General features: G+C 44.0%; 1 protein-coding gene across 1 annotated transcript in view; it reads left to right on the top strand.

The window, feature by feature from the left end:
- Positions 1-270: 270 nt before the first annotated feature.
- DIS3L2 (DIS3 like 3'-5' exoribonuclease 2) overlaps positions 271-20,977 on the top strand; it is a gene marked incomplete at its 5' end in the record, with an annotated part of 120,070 nt that continues 99,363 nt past the window's right edge. The window contains 3 exons of the mRNA XM_010295240.1: positions 271-371; positions 1,561-1,808; positions 8,505-8,678. Of these exons, the coding sequence (XP_010293542.1) occupies positions 271-371; positions 1,561-1,808; positions 8,505-8,678 (523 nt within the window). The remainder of the gene's footprint in view (positions 372-1,560; positions 1,809-8,504; positions 8,679-20,977) is intronic.

Below are 20,977 nucleotides of genomic sequence, written 5' to 3'. Positions count from 1 at the left end.
TAATTGTAAAGTTTGGATTTTTTTTTTTTTTTTAATTTTTGCTGTTTTTCAGCAGATCTGCATGGTAAGTGAACATATATCTGCTCTCTGTGATAGTCTGGAGAAATAAAAATTGCTTCATGCTTGGTTGTTCTAACACTTGAGAGATCTTTCCCCTTTCAAATAAGTCTACTGCATGCACCTTGTATTGCAGTTTACAGCAAAGGCCCAGCACAAATTTGTGATGGAAATGTGCTACAGTAACTGCTGTTTGTGTCTTATTTGATGCAGCAAAGGCTGTCGATGGTGTGCACAGAACAAAGCAAGATGATGGGCCCAAGGTGAATGATCCCAGGCTCCTCTCAGATAAGCTTCTTCAAAGGACAGCAAAGGTAACTCCGTAAAGAGTGACAAGCGAACACGTGTGCACTCCCAGAGGCTGAAGGAGACCAGCCCTGGCCTTCCTGTAGTCTCCGTCTGTTGATCTTTGAATCTCATTCCTCATTTCAAAGAGAATAAGTGTCCAATCTGATAAAAATCGAGCGTCTTGTTATTTTTACCAATTATCCTAGTTTAAATTCCCTTTGTTTGTTCTGCAGAATTACTTAGCAAGATTCAGAAAAAAGATTGGATACTAATATGAGTGTCAGGATATCCAAAGTTGTCAGAATTAATTCTTACAGACTTTGGAAAGGCTGCTAGTGCTGTTGGTTCAAGACTTGAGTCAATCTCTGCATGTTAAAGAGACCAGAAAAGGACTACGGGGTCAAGTAGTCTTCCATGTCTTGTGCTTTTCCTTGCAGCCTCTGATTCTGGTCCCTGTTGTGGGCTGGGCTGCCCTCTGGTCTCATCCAGCGTGGCAATTCCAGCACTCGGAATCGCACAGAGGTACAGCTCCTGAAACCTTCTGGAAGGACTCTTCTGTATAAGCTTAGGAAATCAGCTATAATATTTCTGTTATCCAGTGATTTATTATGGTCTACAAAAATATAGCCTGGATGAACACCTCTCTGGAACAATCACTTAGTGATACTGTAATTTATTATTCTTTTCAAAGCCATCTTGTATAAAGGTAAAATAACCCCTAACTTCAGAAAACACAGAGAGGAGGAGAGAACTGCCAAATTCCCCACAGCACATCCTTTCCTGTGGTTAGCATTGCATCCGCCAGCGGCACCGTTTTTGGACTGGCCTGTTCTGCGCTGAATGTCGAAATCACAGGCCGAGGTTACAAATGAAAGATTTTACAGGAGTTGCTTGTATGCTGTGGCTAATTCCCTGCATTTGGAAGCATCTGCTTCTTGTCTGGTTTTGTTCTGTAATCAAGAAAATTGCTGTAGAGAGCTAGCACTTGGAAGGCACTTAGCTCTTCTATAGCCATGAGCAAGATGGCAAGGAAAATACGTTGTAAATAGGTACTCAGTTAAAAAATGCACACAGACATCTACACATACAGGGAAAACATGATATAGGCCTTGTGATTTTTCCAGATATTCTGCTAAGCCTCTGTGTATCTCTATTCTGTTAAAGAAAGTAAGTTTCTCTGAAGATATTAATTGTAGAAACTTTTGCCTCTTCCAGGTGGTCTATATTTTGGAAAAAAAACATTCCCGAGCAGCTACAGGCTTCATCAAGCTCCTGGCAGACAAGAACAGTGAACTCTTCAAGAGGTGTGCCATGTTCTCACCTGTGGACCACAGAGTGCCCAGGGCCTACGTGTCCTTGGCTGATTGCCCTCCAGACTTTGTGACCAGGCCTGAGGACTATTCAAATATGCTTTTCATCTGTCGCATAGTGGACTGGAAAGAAGACAGCAACTTTGCAACAGGGTATGTGGCTGCTGTTGGAAGTAGAGATGACTGAGATTTCTAGTCAGAGTTCTTGGTTTCACTTAATTTGATACAAGCAATAGAGACAGGAATCTGTTAACAAGATACTTGTCTTGTATCCCTCTGGTATTTGGTGGATAAACTGTGATGAGGTTAAGGATAGCTCATCGCTAATTAATCTCATGGCTACATGATGTTAGTTGCTTTTGGTGCTTGCTTCAGCATGCTGGCACATCACAGCATTAATGAATGTACAGTCTGGAAGAGCTTGCAGCCTAGAGGGAACACGTACAGGTACTTAGCCTGACCAGCACAAGCACTGTGGGTTGCTGGCAGCCTTTCGGTCTTTCCTCCCTTTCCGTAAGGGTAGTACACAGTGTGTAGGCATTTCACTTCTGCCAGAGGAAGATCATCAGGCTCATCTGTGTTTTTTAAGCCTTTACTGATAAGAAGTAGAAAGAAGTCACAGATTTTTGTGGTTTTAAATTTGTATTGCTTCAAGGAAGGATACTAGAAAACAAGGGAATATTAGTTCCTGAAGCAGATGAGAAGGGTGTTGCACTCTGTGCTTTTCAGTAATGCTATTGCTGTCCAGAGTTCAAATTGCAGGCGCTGCCATGAAGGAGGAGATTTTAAGCCAGGGCTACTTAAATGGTCTATGTTGGGCTGGATCCAGAGGAAGACCCTGTAGTTTTCATCATTTTCAGTCTGTCTTGGGAATAGCTGCAGTGTGCCAAGCACCCACCTGGAGTGGCCATGCTGCTTCATATTGAGTGGGTCTTAATGAGAAATGGTGGACATTGATAAATGTATTCAGTTATCTTGGGAGAAACTGAGTAGTCCTGGTTTAGTTGGTGATCCAGAGTAGGTAACTGACCTATGGCAATGCTGTGGTAAAATTTTACAGGCGATGGGGATCTATATATAATCTGGAGCATGTGTGGTAGTGGGAGTTGGACAAAAAGCCCAACTTGTCTCTTCCCCTTGCAGAGCTGTTCTGATGGGGTAGCACAGCTTATGTACAGTGTCAGCATTGTGGTTTTTGGAGTCCTCAGCTCAAACTCCTGGTAAAGCTTAAAACTTACATAAAACTTTGGGGTTTTTTAAGAGTAAGTATGTTGGCACAGATCTATCAGCCCTAGAACTAAAAGTAAACTAAACTGAAGTCCCTGTTTCCCTGAGTTTAAGTTCATTATCAGTTGTGGCTGCTTTGTGTGCCTAGTAATAGCAGTCACTCAGTATTTCCTAGCTAAATGGCAGTGCGTGAACTGAAGTGGCCTCCCTTTGAGCCCCACTTAACTAGGGGCTGGCTGTGCTGTGAACTATGACTATGACTAAGCTTCTTATTGGCAGAGATTTTCTTTGCCGTCTTTGACTCCAACGGAGAAAAGGCTGGAGGGTGATTGTACTGCTTGGCTTCTTGTTATGAACAACCCCTTTTTTCAGCAGAAACGGGGGAAATTAGGAGGATGGGATAATGTCTTTTTTAATTGGCTAACGTGTGTGTCTTTAGTCTGTACTTTTGACAACATTGTGTATTCTCATCTGGCTGTTTTGGTAGTTTCCAAGATGTAAAGGGTATTGTCAGGAAAGAAAACGTCCATGATTGTCCTCGTACATAGCCGTTTCCTCTGGGACTTGGTTGTACTTCAGTAAGTGCCTTGTGGAGATGGGAGCATAAAACCTTGGTGACCCATTTTGTTTTTAACTATAAATACATGCTTGTTTAAACATTGAAAGACAAGGAAACCTCTTGAAGGTCCCAGAAGTTCCTGTTTGCTTTTGGGCTGGTCTATGAGCCTGTTTATAAGCTGTGTTGCTAGTCATGGCGCACCTGAAGGAGAGGAGAGCAGGTGATCTGCAGCTCATTGCATGCTTGTTTTTTTGAACTTTCTTGTGCACCTCTTAGTTCTGCCCACAGACTTCACAATACCCCTTTGGCAGGACCACCATGGTTTTGAAGGTGTATGCACTAAAGAACCTGTAGGTCATCACTCTGTACTGTCTAAGTCTGCTGGAAGTATGTCAAGGGAAACTCCCTCCATAGTTGGCAGTCAATTCCCCTGGATACCGTGGGTGTTTCCGGGTACTCCCCACCCTGCAGCTGAACTCCCCCAGGCTGGTCCTGCGCCTTCTTCAGCTTTCCTTTTACCTTGGGAAGTTCAGTGCTGGGTTTCCAAGCACAATTCACAGCATGTTCTGGTCTTCACAGTGACTGTGTGTAGCTGGAGCAGTAGGATGCCCAGGCTGAGAGTTTGGCCGTGGCACTGGCCACCCAGAGTGGTCACCTGCACAGGGGCAACTTGACAGTCCCTGGAGGTCCCCTTGGGGAGGGGGGTGCGTTCCTGTGTCGTGATTGCCACCTGGTGGTCACGAGTGAGACACTGTCCCCTCTGAAGGCCACCCTGTCACCCTGACTGTGCTAGGAATGAGCAGAGAGGAACTAATGGCTCCATGTCCCGCTGGAGATGCCCTGAGTGTGTGCTGCTGTGCTCCCTCCTGTATGTGAAGTGATTTTACCGTGGCAGTGAAATGCTGTTTAGCTGTACCTGCTTCAGGTAGTAGAAAAGCAAAATAGTTCCAAAATAGTCTCCTTTTCCAGATAAATATTACAAGTACTGCCATGTATGGTTATTTTCTGGGGACAGTTTCTCAATGTTGGAGTCCAAGGTTGGATGGAGAATTAGTCCAGACACCTCCACACTTTTGGAGATGATTAATGTGGAGTCTTTTCATTTTGCCCCCACATATGATGGTGGATAGGACTATTGAAAAAGTAAATAGTAGTTGTAAAATATCAAATCACTGACTCCCTCTGTGTCATGTGGAGCTTGTGGTTTTTCTAGCTCAGGGCCTTAGATACTGATCTGTCAAGGTGACAAGATTTGTCATGGCATTTGCAATACAATGAAACGTTGCAGTACGTTCTTTCACTTGACGCTCTTTCCAAAGCCATCCAAGTAGCTTCAATTCTTTTAATCTCTGACATTTTATTCTGTTTTTTTAATTCACAGATGTATTTGGTGTGAGGGGAAATGACTAGATACCTTGGGTAGCTCACAGTAAGGCTTGAGGGAAGGTCTGATCCCCAAGCAGCGTAGCTCTTTTGGAAAAACACCTTCTTGCAGATGGGACTTTCACTCAGGAAAGCTGAGCTCCCTTGGCACAGCTAATCACCGTACTGCTCTGAGGTGTGGGATGGCCCCACCTTTGTGGGGAGCACCATGCTACTCTTGCGCTTCGATGGCAGGTGGCCCGGCAGCTGAAGGGAGGCAGCTCCATGGTCGGAGTAGGGCTGAACTGTACTCCCAGGTGCTGGGGGTTCCCGTGACACAGCTCTCTCCATGATGCTCAGCCCTGCAGACATCTCACCATCTTCACTGCAACCTTCAGGCTTTATCAAGCCTGTGCAGCTCTGCCTGTGAGGCCCCAGTGGCCTTCCTAGCTGTCCCCTCTCCTGCTGCTGGACAAACTTCCTCTAGGAGTGGTGGCTTATTGATGTGTAGGATGTTCTGCTGCTGAAAGAAACCCTCCATGTAGGATGACTGTGGACAAGTCCGCTCCAGGAGAAACTGAGTAAGGTTGTGAAGTTCCCATGGAAGTTATTCACTCCTATTTGGGAGCCTGCCCAGCTTTCCAAAGGAAACAAGCCTTATGTAATTATCCTTTGTCTTTTTGGAGAGTTCTTATCATATAACCTTTGAAAACGTTGGCCAGTTTCAGCTGAGTCTGGAGAGTGGAGAGGGCTTGAATGTTTGTAGAAATGGGTGGCCAAATAGATGTGATCAGTGTCACCGTGAAGGGGGAGATGGCAGCATGAATGTGGCTCTGCCCCAGGCGCACATGCGTGGGAGGTCAAGCTCCAGCGAGTCTGCAGCTCGGAGCAGTTTGGTCATCTTGCAGCTATGGCTGTTTTGGAGGAATATCCTGTGCCGCATGCTGCCCAACTCCCCGACCACGGCACGTTCCCGTCGGTGCATGCTGTCACTGTCTCTGACATCAGTCCAAGGGTATTCAAGGAACCCTCCAGCATGCTCTAATGCTTCCCCATCAACGTCACAGAAAAGAAACATTTACGTCTGTAATCATTATAATTCTTTTTTTACCTTTTAACATTTTAAAAAAAAGAGATACACGCAAGCCTGGGGTGTCACAGACACCATGACTCCCTGGGAGTGAACGTCTGACCGCTGCTGGGCCCTGTGCCTGTTGTTGTTTATAAGCCTCTTGAATGACTTTTGCTACCCTTGGTGGCCGCGGAGCCCCATGAGTGATTTCACAGCCTGGCTGTTGCTCCAGGGCCATCGGTGATCCTATATGCGTTACCTTTGATCACATGCTGTCCTGTCAGATTTTGCTCTGATGCAAGTCATCACGTCTGTGTGACTGTAACATGGCCCCAATTAAAGTCAGTTGTACACTTTTTATTTCAAGGTACTTGGGAAATGTTCCCTGGAACGCTGTAAATCAAATGTTAATTACTATTAAAAAAATATTAGTCCTATATCAAACCTCTGGGTAAACCCCTTACGGTTCGTAATCTAATTTCAGTAAACGGATCAAGAGAACATGGGTTCCAAGACTGAGCTGGAAAGCACTCCGGCATTCAGAGGTGCTTTCCATGACTTGTGCAGATGTCCAGCCGCCCTTCTGGTGCACTTCTTAGCTCTGCCCTTCCAAGAGAAGGGGCATCTGAGACTCAAGCCCTTGCCATTTCTTTTTGGTAGGGCAACATGTCCCCTCTTTTCCTCTTTTTTTTTTTTTTTTTTTTTTCCCCTCCCCTCAGTCCATTCTTGGTGGTGCTGGTGGGCCTGTGGACCCACAGGCTTGTCCTTGCTCCATCTCCCAGCTCTGCACTAGACGTTGGAAATGAAGTGGTGATTTCTCTGGTTTATTGTTACTGCTTAGAGAGAGGGAGATAAAACTGATGCCTCATTTATTTACATTAAAATAAGGATCAGGCTGGGACCAAGCTGCAGGAACAGAGAACTCAGCCGCAATGCCAAACGCACACATATTTCTGCCATACAGTTTGTACATAAAATTGAAACAATGGAGGGAAATATCTTTTATCCTTGTTTTCATTTTTGTTTTAAAGCTAGGCAATGTGAACTCTACAATTTACCACGCCACGAAGCGCGCAATCCTTTCCAACATATTACAATGTGACAGGTTTATTACGCAGCCCTTCCTGTTGCGAGGAGAGATAGCTTTGCTCCCATAAAGAAGATGGGCTTGCTTGTGCCGTGCGGATGGGGTTTGTTCTGGGGGTTTATGGCACGTTTGAAGCCCTGAGAGCATCTTGCTCGTCCAAATGACAAGTGCACTGTTTTGGCCCCAATTTAGGAAAGTAATTAGCGCCTGTTCTCACTCATTGGAATTAAAGCAGAAGGATCAATATAATGATTGTGTATTTTATGCAGTGGAAAAACACTTATTAGAGTGGCTGGTTTTGCACTGTGTTATTACCCCTCTCTTTTGTGTCATATTTTGATGGATTTGCCTTAATTTCAGCTGTAATTTTCTTGGGTCAGGAGTGTTATCTCTATTGGCTGTAATGTCCCATTTGCCCTAATGGCAGTATATTAAAAAAGTAAAAAATAATTTACCTTTGTGTACTGTAGAGCAATCTGGGGGTGAGAAAAGGGTCAAGGGGAGCCACCATGGGACGTACGCTCTCATGTGGTAACCAGGTAGGGCAGGAACAAATGTCCCACTCCTTTGGAGTCCTGATTTGCGTGCTGTGTCCAAAACTGAACACTTGTTTGACACCAACGTGCTGAGACAAATGCATGCTGGGGTTTGCACTGGAACAGATGGAAACTTTCTCTAAGCATAATAGAGCAGCAGCCTCATCCACACATGTGCAGAATACTTCATCAAAGACTATTAGCATGTGGAGGACAGTTTCCCCTGTCTGTGACTTGCTTCTAGATTGTTGGCTCCTCTCCAGTTGGCTTCTGGTTCAGAGGCTTCTGCTTAACTAGGAGAGGAGGGACAAACTACTGGGAATGTTTAGGTCCTGGAAAGAGCCTGAAAAATGGTTGGAAATATGATCTGTGGGCATGTCTGTGTGTGCAACTCCTGTAAAGAAGGCAGTAAAGGTTCCTCACAGCTGTGAGGAACCTGATGTCTTCATAGGGCATCAGTTTGCCCAGGTAGAGTGCTGTATCCTTTGGGATGGAGAGCAGCGTGCTGAGCTCCCCACGAGCTGTTTCTGCAGAGCTGCCTGGGATCTGGTGGGAGATCCCACTACTACTCCATTTCAGGTAGTGGGGAGTGAGTCATGTTTTTCAGTAGTGAGGAGAGGAAGGAGGATCTCGAGGGAACCAGCCATATGTAAAGCTAGAGCCGTTTGTGTGGAGGGCTGTGCTTTTCTTATCCCTGTTGGATGCATTTTTTTTCTAAAATTTGACACTTTCTTACCTCTGCAAAAACCTAATAATATAAAACATCTCCTTAAAATCAGATACACAAAACAGCCCAGAATACTGTCTGGCTAGTGTTTTGCATCTCCAGCAGACATAAGTCTTGGTATGGTCTGAATTCCTGTTAAGTCCTGTGCCAAAACTCAGGGAGAAGTGAATGGGTGAAAGAGTATGTTTGAGGGCTCAGCAGCCCCTCTGTGGGGACAGTAACAACATGACAGTAGTAATTATACACTTAAAAAAAGCATTCCTTTTTTCCTTTCTGCAGGAGGTTGGCCAAAAGTCTTGGCCAGGCTGGGGAGATTGAGCCGGAAACGGAAGGGATCCTGACAGAGTACGGTGTGGATTTCTCTGATTTTTCCCCTGAAGCCCTGGAATGTCTTCCCCAGAGCCTGCCCTGGGTTATCTCACCAGGAGAGCTGGCCAAAAGAAGAGATTTAAGGTAATGACAAAAAGCGCAGTCTGACACTCCTTCTTGGGTTGGTGCAAGGTTCTGTTACTTTATTTTGCTTTCATCACACTTGGAAAAGGCACCGACTTTTATTACATGTACCGTATTACACGTTACCTGTGCTAGCATGGAAGGAAACTGCTTTTGAAAGTACCTACAAACCCAGAAGATCAGTTATTTGGAGAAATATTTTGTGAGGCAAATAGACTTTTTCTCAAAAGAACTATTGAAAACTGAAAATTTGGTTTTTGGCTCCTAATCGGAAAGCTTTATGTTTTTGTCTGGAATGTATTACGTATTTTAGTGGTAGTTTTGTAGCAGAGATTTTCTGAATGCTTGGCAGATCAAATGATCTTGGACATGGTTATTTTGAAACTCAAGCACAGGTAGAGACTGTCCTGCATTTTCCTGTCTAGTCTCAAGATTTTTCTCTGTTTTGAAGAACGTGTCATGTGGAGTTTATGACGGCTCTTGACCAGGTTAGCAGGTGGCAAATGCAGTCCCTCCTTGCAGCCTGACAACTCTGTGCTGTCCAGCTACTTCATGTTAGCCATCCCTGCAACTTAGCAATGCTCTCACCAGCTTTCAGGAACTCCACTGTCTGTTGAGTGGTAGACACTCTGACATTGCTGGACTACCCAGAACTAGTGGATTTGCTACGCTTCAAAGCATCCGATTTCAGAAATGTCTTTACTAGAAAAGATTTAAAGACAAAAGAAAAGTAATTTGTTTAGAACTTCACTTTGCTTTTTTATACCTTTCTTTATTGCAGAACAATAAATACATTATTAAGATGATATAGTGTGTTCCACTCCCACCCTTGCTTATGCTAGAACATCCTGTCTCAGTTGGTAGATTCATTGCTTTCCTGCATACTGCTGAGGTGAAACAGCCTCATGAGCCCGATTCCTCAAGACAGTGCACTGGTACAAGCACTGCATATATATATAGCAAGCTCCTCTCCCTCTTAGTTTACCTGTGTTATTGGCATGGACATTAGCAATTTGAGTGGATAAGCTGATAAACTGCATCCATTTGTATGTGTACCCAGACTCCAGATGTTACTTTGGACGTAATCCTGCACTGTAGCCTGCAACCTCCTTGGTGCTTCAGCTTTACTGGATTTCCATTGCCATACAATGGAATAATTCAGGGGAAAATCACACTCTTGGTTGACTAGTGGTAACACTCAGATACCAGATGCTGACTGTAGGCTTCAAGTAGCTTAAAAAAAAAAAAAAGATAATGAATGCTGCAGTTCAGAAGTCACTGGAAGAAGCTTATTTTTATATTCTTGACTACATTTCAGTAGTGTTCTCTGTTTCTTCTGACCAAGTTCTTTCAAGCAAATAAAGAGCTTGACTTGTCTCCAGTCAGACAATCGGTTTTGGAAGCAAATTCCAAGTGCATTTCTTGCTTTTATTGCTGAATTTTTACACTGGGACTTATCAAGGTGATAACAGTTTTGCAGTTAAGCCATTTAAATCCCTCTCTGCCCCTTCCTGACCACAGTGCACACTACAAAGTAGATTTCCTTTTGATCCTCTCAAATATAAACATTTAACAGTCAAAGTTTTAAAGACAATTATTTGAGCTTAATTTACTAATCCTTTTAATGTCAACTGCCACACTGCTGACTAACTAGTCTGTGGTCTAAACACATATGGAGATAACATGAGACTTCTAGTTATGGAAAGTAAAGTACAGATGAGTCATCTTTTTTGTTTACTCACAGTGAGAGTTTTGTCTACCCAGAAAAAGATGAGTTTTATTAGTAAATGTAGTGTTAATCATAGCTGAGTGGAGTCCTGCAGTTGGAGAGTTGGCTGCCATCTCTTCTGGTCTCATCTATCAGACCTTGAGAGACTGTTCTTGACAAGTCCCAAGGTAGCTCAGCTTTAACTTGGCATTAAATAGTAGCTTTCATATTGTCAGCAGCAAGTGTGGTGTGGTCTGCAGTGTCCTACAAATAGCCAGTACACACTGGCCCAGGCTGGCATCCAGGGGAAGACATCTGAACCTGGGGATCTGGTCTGGGTGCACACAGGAGCTGTGCCTTATTTTCCAGGGAAGCTCACACCGTGTTCAATGGCACCTGCCTCTGTGAGTTCCTGTCTTTGCTGTACTTAGCACATGTTGATCTGTCAGGCTCCCCAGATTACTGTACAGTACTCAGAGTACAATATAAGATAAGTTACAATGAACTAAAGACTCATCTTTTCTCCTGAAACAGCCATGTTAACACTGCTAAATAGCTCATCCTAATTCAGTTTACACATTGCTCATCTGATGAGACTAAACACATATTAAGGTTTAGCTTAAAATACTTTCCTCTCTAGTAAATCCTCTCCAGTTCTGTAACACAGTGCTGTAAACTTTCTAGTGTCATGCATTAAGCTTTTGGGATTTGGAATCGAGACCTGAGCAAACTCTTGGGTTTTTGGGTGTTTCCTCCTCCTGAGATAACTTTTCCTTGTTTCTTTTCATCATGGGAAATGACCCTTTCCTCCTCAAAAGGTAAGTTCTGTGTTCCGCTAACCAGTGTCCCAAGTGTGGTCAGGTCTATTTGTGAGTACTGCATAGAGCACGGAGGTAGAGGTTCTGCACTGGAGGCACTTGTGAGTGTGGTTTTAGGTGAGACATGTGTTTCACCAAGCTGCTGAGGCTGGGCAAGAGAAGGGAAGGATATTTTGTCCATGCCATCTTGTAAATATGTTCCTTGATCTTCCTGCAAGTCTTTCAGTTTTACAGGAAGCCTGTTCTTGCCATGCATAGTCTGTTTGGATAACAACTGTGATCTCACCTACATAGCCTGTGCAGAATTGCTTCCAACAGATTCTCTTTTTTTCCTCATTTCTCCAGTAATGGCTCACAAAGAAAGTTTTACATAATATTTTAATATTACTTAAGGCAGAAAAGATCCAAACCTCGTAGATGGCTTTGAAATCTTTTAGCTGATTTAACTCTGCCACTAGTGCACAGTTTTGCCGTAGACATCTGCTTTTTACCTGCATGGGTTTATCTATTTGTAAAATTAGGCAAGTATTTCACAGACACTCTCAGCTTACTTGTTTGTAAAGAGCACCAAAAACTTCTAATGAGAAGCACTAGGCAAGCATTAGGTGTTGGCATTGCATACTGCAGTTGTATTTTATAGAGAGCACGAAGTTTCATAAAGTATCAGAATAGCGTGGTTGAGGAAACTTCCCTTCCAGAGACTTCAAATGTGATAATACAGATAGCACCAGAGTTCTCATTTTATTATTCAGGTTGACTGGAATTGGGATTTTTTCATTAAAAGTTTGAGAAGTGTTTGGTTTCTGCTGTTAGAGAAACATTGGAGGATTAGTGTCATAGAGACAAATTTTGGTGGGTGCAAAGTTTCAACCATTTTCCGGTCTTTTCCAATGTTTCAACATGCAATTTTCATTTCCTTGTTTGCTTTGCTTTTCACTTAGTGTTTCAATGGTGTGGGACAAAATATAGCCCCTGAACAGAAGGGGGGCCAGGGCTAAGGAGGAAATGCAAATTTCAGAGGTAGGTGCAGGAGACGGGGGCTGGAGCAGGAGACCATTTGAAGAGGTGTAGTCAGGAATCTAAGAAACCCAAAAGCTATTTCTAAGACTCATTCCAAATGTTTCTAATTTCATTCATATCTTTTTGTTTCCTTTACTGCTTAACTGGGACAAGAAACTAAAGCCAGGAAAGTCCAATCATAGTGGGAAACAAAAACCTAAATATTGGAGAGAGAAAAAAGGTTGTTCTTTGCAAAGCAGTTCTGCCTTTTGCTTGTCTCCCATTGTTGGTGTTACTGTGGAAAATGTATAACATCACTCTTTTGGAAAGCACTACAGCCTGTTCAAGTAGAGATGGTTTATATAGTCTAACATGGAAGAACTTGAGGATATCTATTTCTTTACCATTTGCTTAATAATAAGTGAGCCTGTTGACCTCCGCTGGACTATTACAAATGTGAAACTTGGCACTCAAAATTGCTTGCTCTAAATTTTCCAGTTGCTTTCTCTTTTTCCATTTGATGTCATCCTGCCAACTAGTGATTTTATTATTATAAACAGGACATTGTATTCACTTTTAAGAAGAAATATGAAGCTGAAGGTAAAATTACAAACTGCAGTTTCTCAGCTGGCAAAATACAAAACAATGAGCTAAAAATACTGAGCAGAGAAAGGGTGCTGCAGCAAGAAACTCTGAAATATCTACAAGATGGATGTGGTCTAAGGAGCAGAAAGTGACTGAATTCAACTGGGCAGCTCTGAACTCCTGAGACTCACCAAATGGTTGAGGTTGGAAGGCACCTCTGGAGATCATCTACTCCAACCCTCTTGCTCAGAGCAGGGTCAACTAGAGGGGGCAGCTCAGGTCTGTGTCCATTTGGAGTTTGGGTATCTCCAAAGATGGAGATGCCACAGCCCCTCTGAGGAACATGTTCTGGGGTTCAGTCGCCCTTACAGTAAAAATGTGGGCATGTTTTTACCTTTAAATGGAATCTTCTGTATTTCGTGCCCATTGCCTCTTGTCGTGTTGCTGGATACCACTGAGAAGAGTCTGGCTCTGTCTTCTTTACTCCCTACCATCAGGGGTGTTTTCACATCGATAAGCTCTCCCTGCCTGAGCCTCTTCTTCTCAAAGCTGAACAGTCCCAGCGCTCTCAGCCTCTCCTTGCAGGTTGGATGCTCCAATTCCTTAATCATCATTGAGGCCCTTCAGCAAACTTGCACCAGTATGTTGATGTCTTCCTGGTACTGGGGAGCCCAGAACTGGACACAGCACTTCAGCTGTGGTCTCACCAGTGCCAAGTAGAAGGGAAGAATTGAAGGACTGCATCTCTTGACCTTCTGGCAACACTATTCCTAATGCAACCCAGGAGGCTGTTGGTGCCTTTGCTACAATGGCATGTTGTTGGTTTGTGTTCAACTTGTTCTTCAGGACCCCAGGTCCTTCTCTGCCAAGCTGCTTGCCAGTTGGTTGGTCCCCAGCCTTGGTGCACGGGGTTATTCATCCGCATGTGCAGGACTACTTTTCCCTTTGAGCTTCATGAGATTCCTACCAGCCCACTTTTCTGCTGAGGTCCCTCTGAATGGCAGCTTAACTGTCCATTGCTCCCATGGGGCTAAAAGGCCTGGAGGGCATCAGACCGGGACACAGCAAGGATCCACTGCATTGGCAGGAGACAATTAATGCTCACTTGCTTCCCTTACAGGGCAGACTTAATGAACTTAGCTCTTGCAGGCAGAGCTCTAAGGCAACAAAGCTTTCAGTTAAAATTTGTGTCTTTGTATTTCAGCATGTGACCTCGATTGCGATTGACCTAAAGCTATCCAAGTTACCGAAGGCTAAATGGTAATTTTGGCTGCCCATTCAGAAATGTAGCATCCTTCCTCTGGTTGATAAGGGAGGCAGAGTGGAGGTGCTCTGCAGGGTCTCTGTGTCCACTGTGGAGGGAAGCCCTGTAGCACTGTTTGTAACTGGAAAGCACTGGCAGCAGGACGGCACCTGCACTGCAGTTCTGCCCACTATTTCTTTCTTTCTTGAGGAGTGTTACAGCTGGTAACAGGGATTAGCAATGCTTATAGTAAAGGTTTGACAGCTTGCTCTTTGCTGTAGATGCCCGAGGAGATTATTGGCTGATAAAATTAGAGTTGATAGTAAAAATGGCAGCCTTGAGCTGTGCAAGGGGTATTGGAGAAAAGCAGTCAGCCTCTGAAACAGATGTCTTTTCAAGGCAGGTGGACAACTTTAGTTAGAAATGAGTGCAAGTCAGATAAAACATCATTAAACAGCTTGTATCCTGGAGATTTTCCACTACAAAAAGCTAGTGTTAAGTAGAGCAAGACTTACTCAGCTATAATAGGATATGTAAAAATGCTCTGGTTTCTGATGGAAACTGAGAAATGACTTGTTTAGCAAATGTATAAGCAACATTGCTACAGATCTGACTGTTATCTTGGCGTGGAGTGGAGACACAAACAGGGCCAGATTATGATCTCTGCTCTCTCGCTGAGCTGTTCTGTGACTAATTTAATGTTCTCCATAGTGAGATACAAGGCATACAAAGGATTACTCAGTGGTGTCTAAGGATATCAGATCGAGTCCCTCTCTAACAGGATTGATTCCAGAAGATGGTGATGATGGCTGTACCTGCTCTGGGTACTTCTGCTGTCCAGGCAATCTGGGGAACGGTACCATTCTTGGATCGGTAAGGAGAGCTAGTGTTATCTCCATCCTCACCCATTAGCTGAGTAAGTAAAACTCTGAATAAATACGGTGTTGCTGTCAGTGATGTGATGCAGCTCCTTGCTTCTGGTTGGCTTCTTCAGGTCCTCCTCTCTGTTTTCATAACATTTTCTACTACACTATAGCTACAGCAGTTGTGGTGACACTGTTTTGTACAAAATGATGCACGGTCTTTGCTCTCAGATGCTGCTGTTACCAGTGGCTGGTGTACATAGACACACTGGCAGCTTCAGCAGTGGTTTTCCTTACAGGGAGGCACGTGTGGTCATTTGAAGTGCAGCTTCAAGAGGAATCGGTGGTGTGTAGTTGGACAGGATTACTGTGTTCTGATCCTTTAGGCTATCAAAACTAAGCTTGCGTAATTAAGAATCTGTTTAGTTGTGGAAAACAGTAATAACTTTTGCGACTAGATTATTATACATATGATCTTGTTCCTGCCTGGCTGCCTATTTTATGGGGAGAAATGGAGAGAATAACAGAGGGAGATGAGGATAAAATCTTAAATCAATTTGAGAACGTGTCCATTTCTTTCTGGGTTCTACTGGATCGCAAAGTGGGCTTATGATGAGCAGAAGAAAGTGCCCTATCCTCTCAAGTTTATATATGTTAAGTGGCCCAGTTCACGTGTGCCAAATACTGCCACTTTCCTTGATACCGTGGTACTTTGCTGGTGCCCTTCTCTCACTACAGGTCAGATAGCACGGGGCTAGATAGGACATGAAGGATCCAAGTCCCAGTGTCAACCCAAGTATCTGTGTCTGATGCTGTAGATGAAGAAACCCAGAACTTCTTCAGAAAGTGAGGCAGCATATCCCCACTTTGGTATTTCAGGGCCGATCACTGATCGCTTGGGCAGGCTGGTAGTTACAAGGAACAACATTTTCCTCATGGCTCCATTCTGATAGAGTGATCTGAAGCATGCTTTGACCTGTCCATCTGCCCTGAAGTTTTTTGGGTGATTGAATCCTTGTTCCCATGTTGTTCTCAGATCCTTGCTCTCTAAAAAAGGAAAAAAAAAAAAATCATAATATAGATGGCACACATGCAGGTGTATGAGGCAGGGGTGTACTGGAGTATCACAGCATGAATTAGAAGTGGGCAGTCTGGAAAAGACTAACAAAAATATTCTGGGAGATAAGGGATTGATTTACAAAGAAGGATTAAGTGTTCAGTGGGTATTTGCCAACACTGAAACTAGAAGTTTGTGAAAGATATAGTAGTTGATATGTGGACCAAAATGAAAAAATGGGAACCATTTAAGGTGGTGGGAGGATAGAAAGGGGTGGTGGGAGGATAGAAAGGGGTGTTATGAGGACAAATAAGGTAGAACAAAGAGGAAACCTTTCCTGTCCAACTTAAAATAGACTTTAGCTTAGATGGCTAAAGAAAGTATTGGAAACTCCATCACTAAAGATGCTTAATACTATACTGGAGAAAGTCCTTGCAAGTGTATTGTCATGAGTAGTCCGGCTCTGACCTATGAGGGTTGAATGACCTAATGTCTCTTCCATTTCTAGCTCTGTGCATCTATGATTAAAGTAGTTTATATAATGCAAGTGCATTTTTCAATTACACTCCACCTTCTTGTGTGGGATAGTGCTGGTGCAGAGACCTCATTATATTTGTGGCACAATTACAGCATGACTTGTAGGAAATATGGCTGGTACTTGGTCTCTCAGAGGCTCTGATCTTGTTTATATATGTGTTGGCTTTTCAAGCCATTTAGGTATGTTACAAGACTGCAGTGCTCTTTTTTTCCATCTTCTTCCTTACTTAGAGGTCATAAATATATAGAAGGAATAACTGATTCCGGTTTGTCAATCTAGTGAGCAGTCCTTGGTGAAAATGTAAATGTTTACTGTTGTAGATGTGTAATATATCAGGATTCCTTGTCAGCCGCTCTCTTGGACCAAGGTCTGTTTTCCAAACAAGAACAGGACATTAGCTAAAACATAAACACAGAGAAATTAAAAAGAACAGTACTGGCTTGATGTAGAAAATTGGGCTTTCAGTGCACTTTATGCTGTGCTGGATTTGTGCGGCGCTTACAACAATTAGTGTTTGGAGGGGGTGGGTTTTGCTTCCAATTATTATTTCATTTCATTTTGAAATTTATGCACCATGCAAAAAGAGTTTTGTGACGTGTCAAGTATCTTTGTCGTGTGTTACAGGACATTCAGAGTGCTTTCAGAGATTCGTCAGGTTACTTCTTGTGCATGCATTTTTTTTTTAATATATTCCTTTCAAGAATCTGTCTTGGAAGGAGCAACTCTGGGGTTTTTACTAAAATCTGCCAGGATCAAGTGTGACAAATGTGGTAGATGCTACATTTAATAGATGCCTTTAGGAGTGGGATGTTGAAGTCTCTAAAACATTCCAGCACTGATTGTTCTCTGAAATTTCTCTCTGAGAAAGAGTACTTCATCCCCATTTGAGTGATGAACATCAGTGGAATTGGTCCCATGCTTATTGGCACTTTATAGCAAACCTGTGCAGAGACCGTGCTCGAGATGGGTTTACTTGTGAGTGAAGAACAAGATTGATTTTTGTGGTTGCCATAACAATTGGACTGTTGCGTGAAAAAATGTTAGTAGCATTCACCGGCGTGAGTTGACAGCTCTAGGATGCCTGTTCCCAAATTAAAACAACAGTTTCCAGCTCTGAGAAATGATGTCTGTTTAACTTTTGCAAGATGGAGCTCAGCAGGGCCTTAGAAATGACCTGAAGAGCTTAAGGATTCTAAAAGTGCCTTTCCTGTGCTTAATTTTAAAATGCCAGCTTTGAGCTGATGTTAATAAGGGTAAACCAGGAGGCTAAGCTTTCACTCCCACCAGGCTATTGTATGTACTCACAAAGTGGAGAGAACAGGACAATCTAAAGAGTCCCTAGAAGAATGTAAATGCATTGCAGGTGTCTAGACATGCAATCACTCGTACTCAAAATGTCTTAGCACTGACATATTCAAGTTCAAAGAAGGCTTGCACTGCCTAAACTTTAATAAGCAAAATGGTAGTCATTACTCTCTCACCTCCAGCTGCAGCAGTCTGGTCTTTGGAAGTAGGCTAACACTTCTGCAAAAGGCTTAGCTTGGTGCTTCAGGAGCTGTTGGATGACTGGAGGAATTGTGGGCTGTGAGCACTGAGCCTGGGGCAAGGCATGGTGGTCACTGTGTGGGTAGCCACTGAGCTGCTTGAGTCTTCAGTCATGCAGTGTTTGTGTACTGGGAATTCACAGGCAGCAGGTTTTGGCTACTTTTTCCAGGCTAGTGGGTGCTGTGGCTTCTGGTGTGTTCGCTGTTCTCTTTTGTAGTTATTTTGGATGTGTTGGTTTTCATGAATGATCAGTAATCATGGCAGGAGGCTGCCTCAGTCTGAAAGTCACCCTTGGGAGAGAGTCAGGGTAAATGAGGTAACTAAGTTCAGGCACCTTAATTCTACCTCAGCCCCTTTGCTTGCATCTCCTGTTGGGAGACCTTTGGTGGTTCCCTGCTCAGCCCCTTCCTTAGCTGCTCTGGTCTGCTTGCAGAGGCGCCCAGCTCTCTCTCATGAGACTTGGCCAGTCTAAATTCTGCCCACGACCTCAGCCCCGAGCAGTCCAGCTTCTGTCAAATGGTAAAGTTGTGGCTTCAGTCTGAGTGATTTGAGGCGGTGGTGGCTGCAGCCAGGGCCAGGAGTGGTGATGATCCGCAGCACGCAGGAGTGTGGACATCGTTAGGCTGCCCAGCTGACTTGTGCTCGCAGTGCCTGGGATGTCCCTCCTCCATCCTCTGCTTTCCCACGTTCCTGAATAGCCGGTTTGTGCCTGCTTCTTCAGGACTCTGCCTCCTGCAAACGGTCGCTTCAGCTGGTAAGGACAAAATCTTGCTTCCTCAAGGGTTTTCTGATGCTGTAGTGGGTACATGCATTTCTCTGAATGGTTATTTCATGGTTGTTGGCATTTGTTAGTGGTGAAAATCTGGGCTCCGTCTTGCCACTGGTGGGGTGACGCATCCGCATGCTGCTGGCTGGGCAGGCGATCCAGTTGTGTTAGGAGGATTTGCATGGCTACGTGGTGCTGCTTTGTCTACTGCGTACAAAGTGGTGCTTTTCTCTGTGAACAGCACCAAGCTACCTTTAGAGAAAACCACACTGGTAACACCCAAACTTTGCCCAATAACTGCCCATGCCAGAAACCTTGCCTCTAATACAGCCTGAGCCCATGTCTTACAAATGCAATGCTTCATCTTGATCCAAGTAGCCTTCCACTTGAGTGAAGATGGAGCCCTGACCACTGGGACTTGTAATCTCCTTGTGTCATAGGTGTTTACATTTTGTGCCTAACTCTGAGATGTTGAATTCTGAACAGTTTAGCTGGCAAAAATTGAAATATGGTGTCAAACCTTGCAGCACCAACTATACAGTATTTTCTCTGCTGATTCTTGCGAATACCTTTGTGTAGATATACATATTTGCACAAAGAAAAACAAACTGGTGTTGCAGTCCTGTGATCTGTGAACGTTTTAATTACCATGACAGTAATTCCAGGTCATCAACAGACTACTTATCTTACCTCTACTGCTGCACTAGCCATTTATTTTAGGTCCTGTTTAAAGGTAAAAAGACTAACTGCTCTGCAGATATGCCTGTCCGCTTTAATTAGGCTTCCTTAAGCTGTGCAAAGAGAAACTGCACTTAATTAGCTTTCCTTAAATTAGGATTGATATACCAGCCTGTATGTGTGCATGCTGTCATTACTATCTAGTAAACTTAGTGCTCTATTCTGCAATTTTTTTTCCCCCCAGATGGTTAACTTGTAAGATGGCAGTTGAAGCCAGCGTGCGAGCTTTGTCTTTAGCAGTGCTCTTGTTGCTGTTTCGGGGTTAGAGGTGGCTGGATCAGCTCCTGGGCACTGCCTGGGGCTGGCAGGGTTGGGCAGTCTGTGTGTGGCATGTGCTTTCCTGACTCTTGCTTGCAGGTCCACCATGTTCCGTGTGAGCCATGTTCCCCTGATCCTTCAAAACTCTCGCAGGCATTGACTCGCTCTGGTGCATGAAACCTCGGGGGGGGTTTCATGAACCACAAGGAGCGGGGAGAAAAGATTATATTTTTCCATTGACAGAAACTCCATGCCAGAGCAGGTCCACCTCTGCAAACCTGCATTAAACATATGTTTTGGACAAAGAGGCTCCTGTAAAAAGTGGAAGTTTCCACACTGGAATGTTTGTTTTTGATCAGTGTGAGGGAGGCTGGGGTGTTCCTAAAGGCACGTGTTTCTCTCTAGTCCTTTCCAGTATGAAGACCAGAAAATCTCTTAACTCTGTGTGTGTCTATATCTCCTACACTGGTTTCCTTTAACTAACCAAGTTGTGTGTATGTTGGAACAAGTGGACTTGGAACATCTCATTACCTTTACAAAGTATGTTTTGACAACTTTAAATGAATAAAACAGATTTTTATTAGGTGTAACGACAATGAGAGATGGCTCCTTCAGGGCTTTTAAAGAAGGAGGAGAGGGGAATGATCAAGCTCCTTTAACCCAGAAGGTCACCTTGGTGGCCCTCCAGAAGTTGGAGACAGCTTCCAGTTTGCATGTACTGTAGTCAATGCAAATGTGCATACATGTGGCCGGGCAATCTGCTTGTGCTTAAGCGACATCTTTGTTAGCAGGTGCATTAAAAGTACTGTTGCCTTGAGGTTTAGTCATACAACCCACTGCAGGTTGGTTTCATTATTGGTTACGGTCAGAAATGTGGTCTGATCACTGTAAAATCCTTTGTGCTACAGCCTTTGGGGTATTGTACAGCCAGACAGTATGGTCGGGGGTGGAATTAGAACGGCTCCTTCCTCTTCACAGGGCGGACTTGCCACATAGCTGGGAGCAATGTTATTTCTTCACCCAGATGGTTTTTGTCAGCTGCCTCCAGGGTCCTCCCTGGGGGTTTGTGCAGGAGCCAAGGTGCCAAGGGAGGGGACAGCTTGCAGAGCAGCGGGCAGGCTGCGCTGCCCGCACCCGGCCTTCCTCCCCTTGCCTTGTGCCGATTCGCTCTGGGACGAGAG

Source organism: Phaethon lepturus, unplaced genomic scaffold (assembly GCF_000687285.1).
Source record: "Phaethon lepturus isolate BGI_N335 unplaced genomic scaffold, ASM68728v1 scaffold13269, whole genome shotgun sequence".
NCBI classification, from domain to species: domain Eukaryota; kingdom Metazoa; phylum Chordata; class Aves; order Phaethontiformes; family Phaethontidae; genus Phaethon; species Phaethon lepturus.
This window is presented reverse-complemented; position numbering and strand designations above follow the sequence as displayed.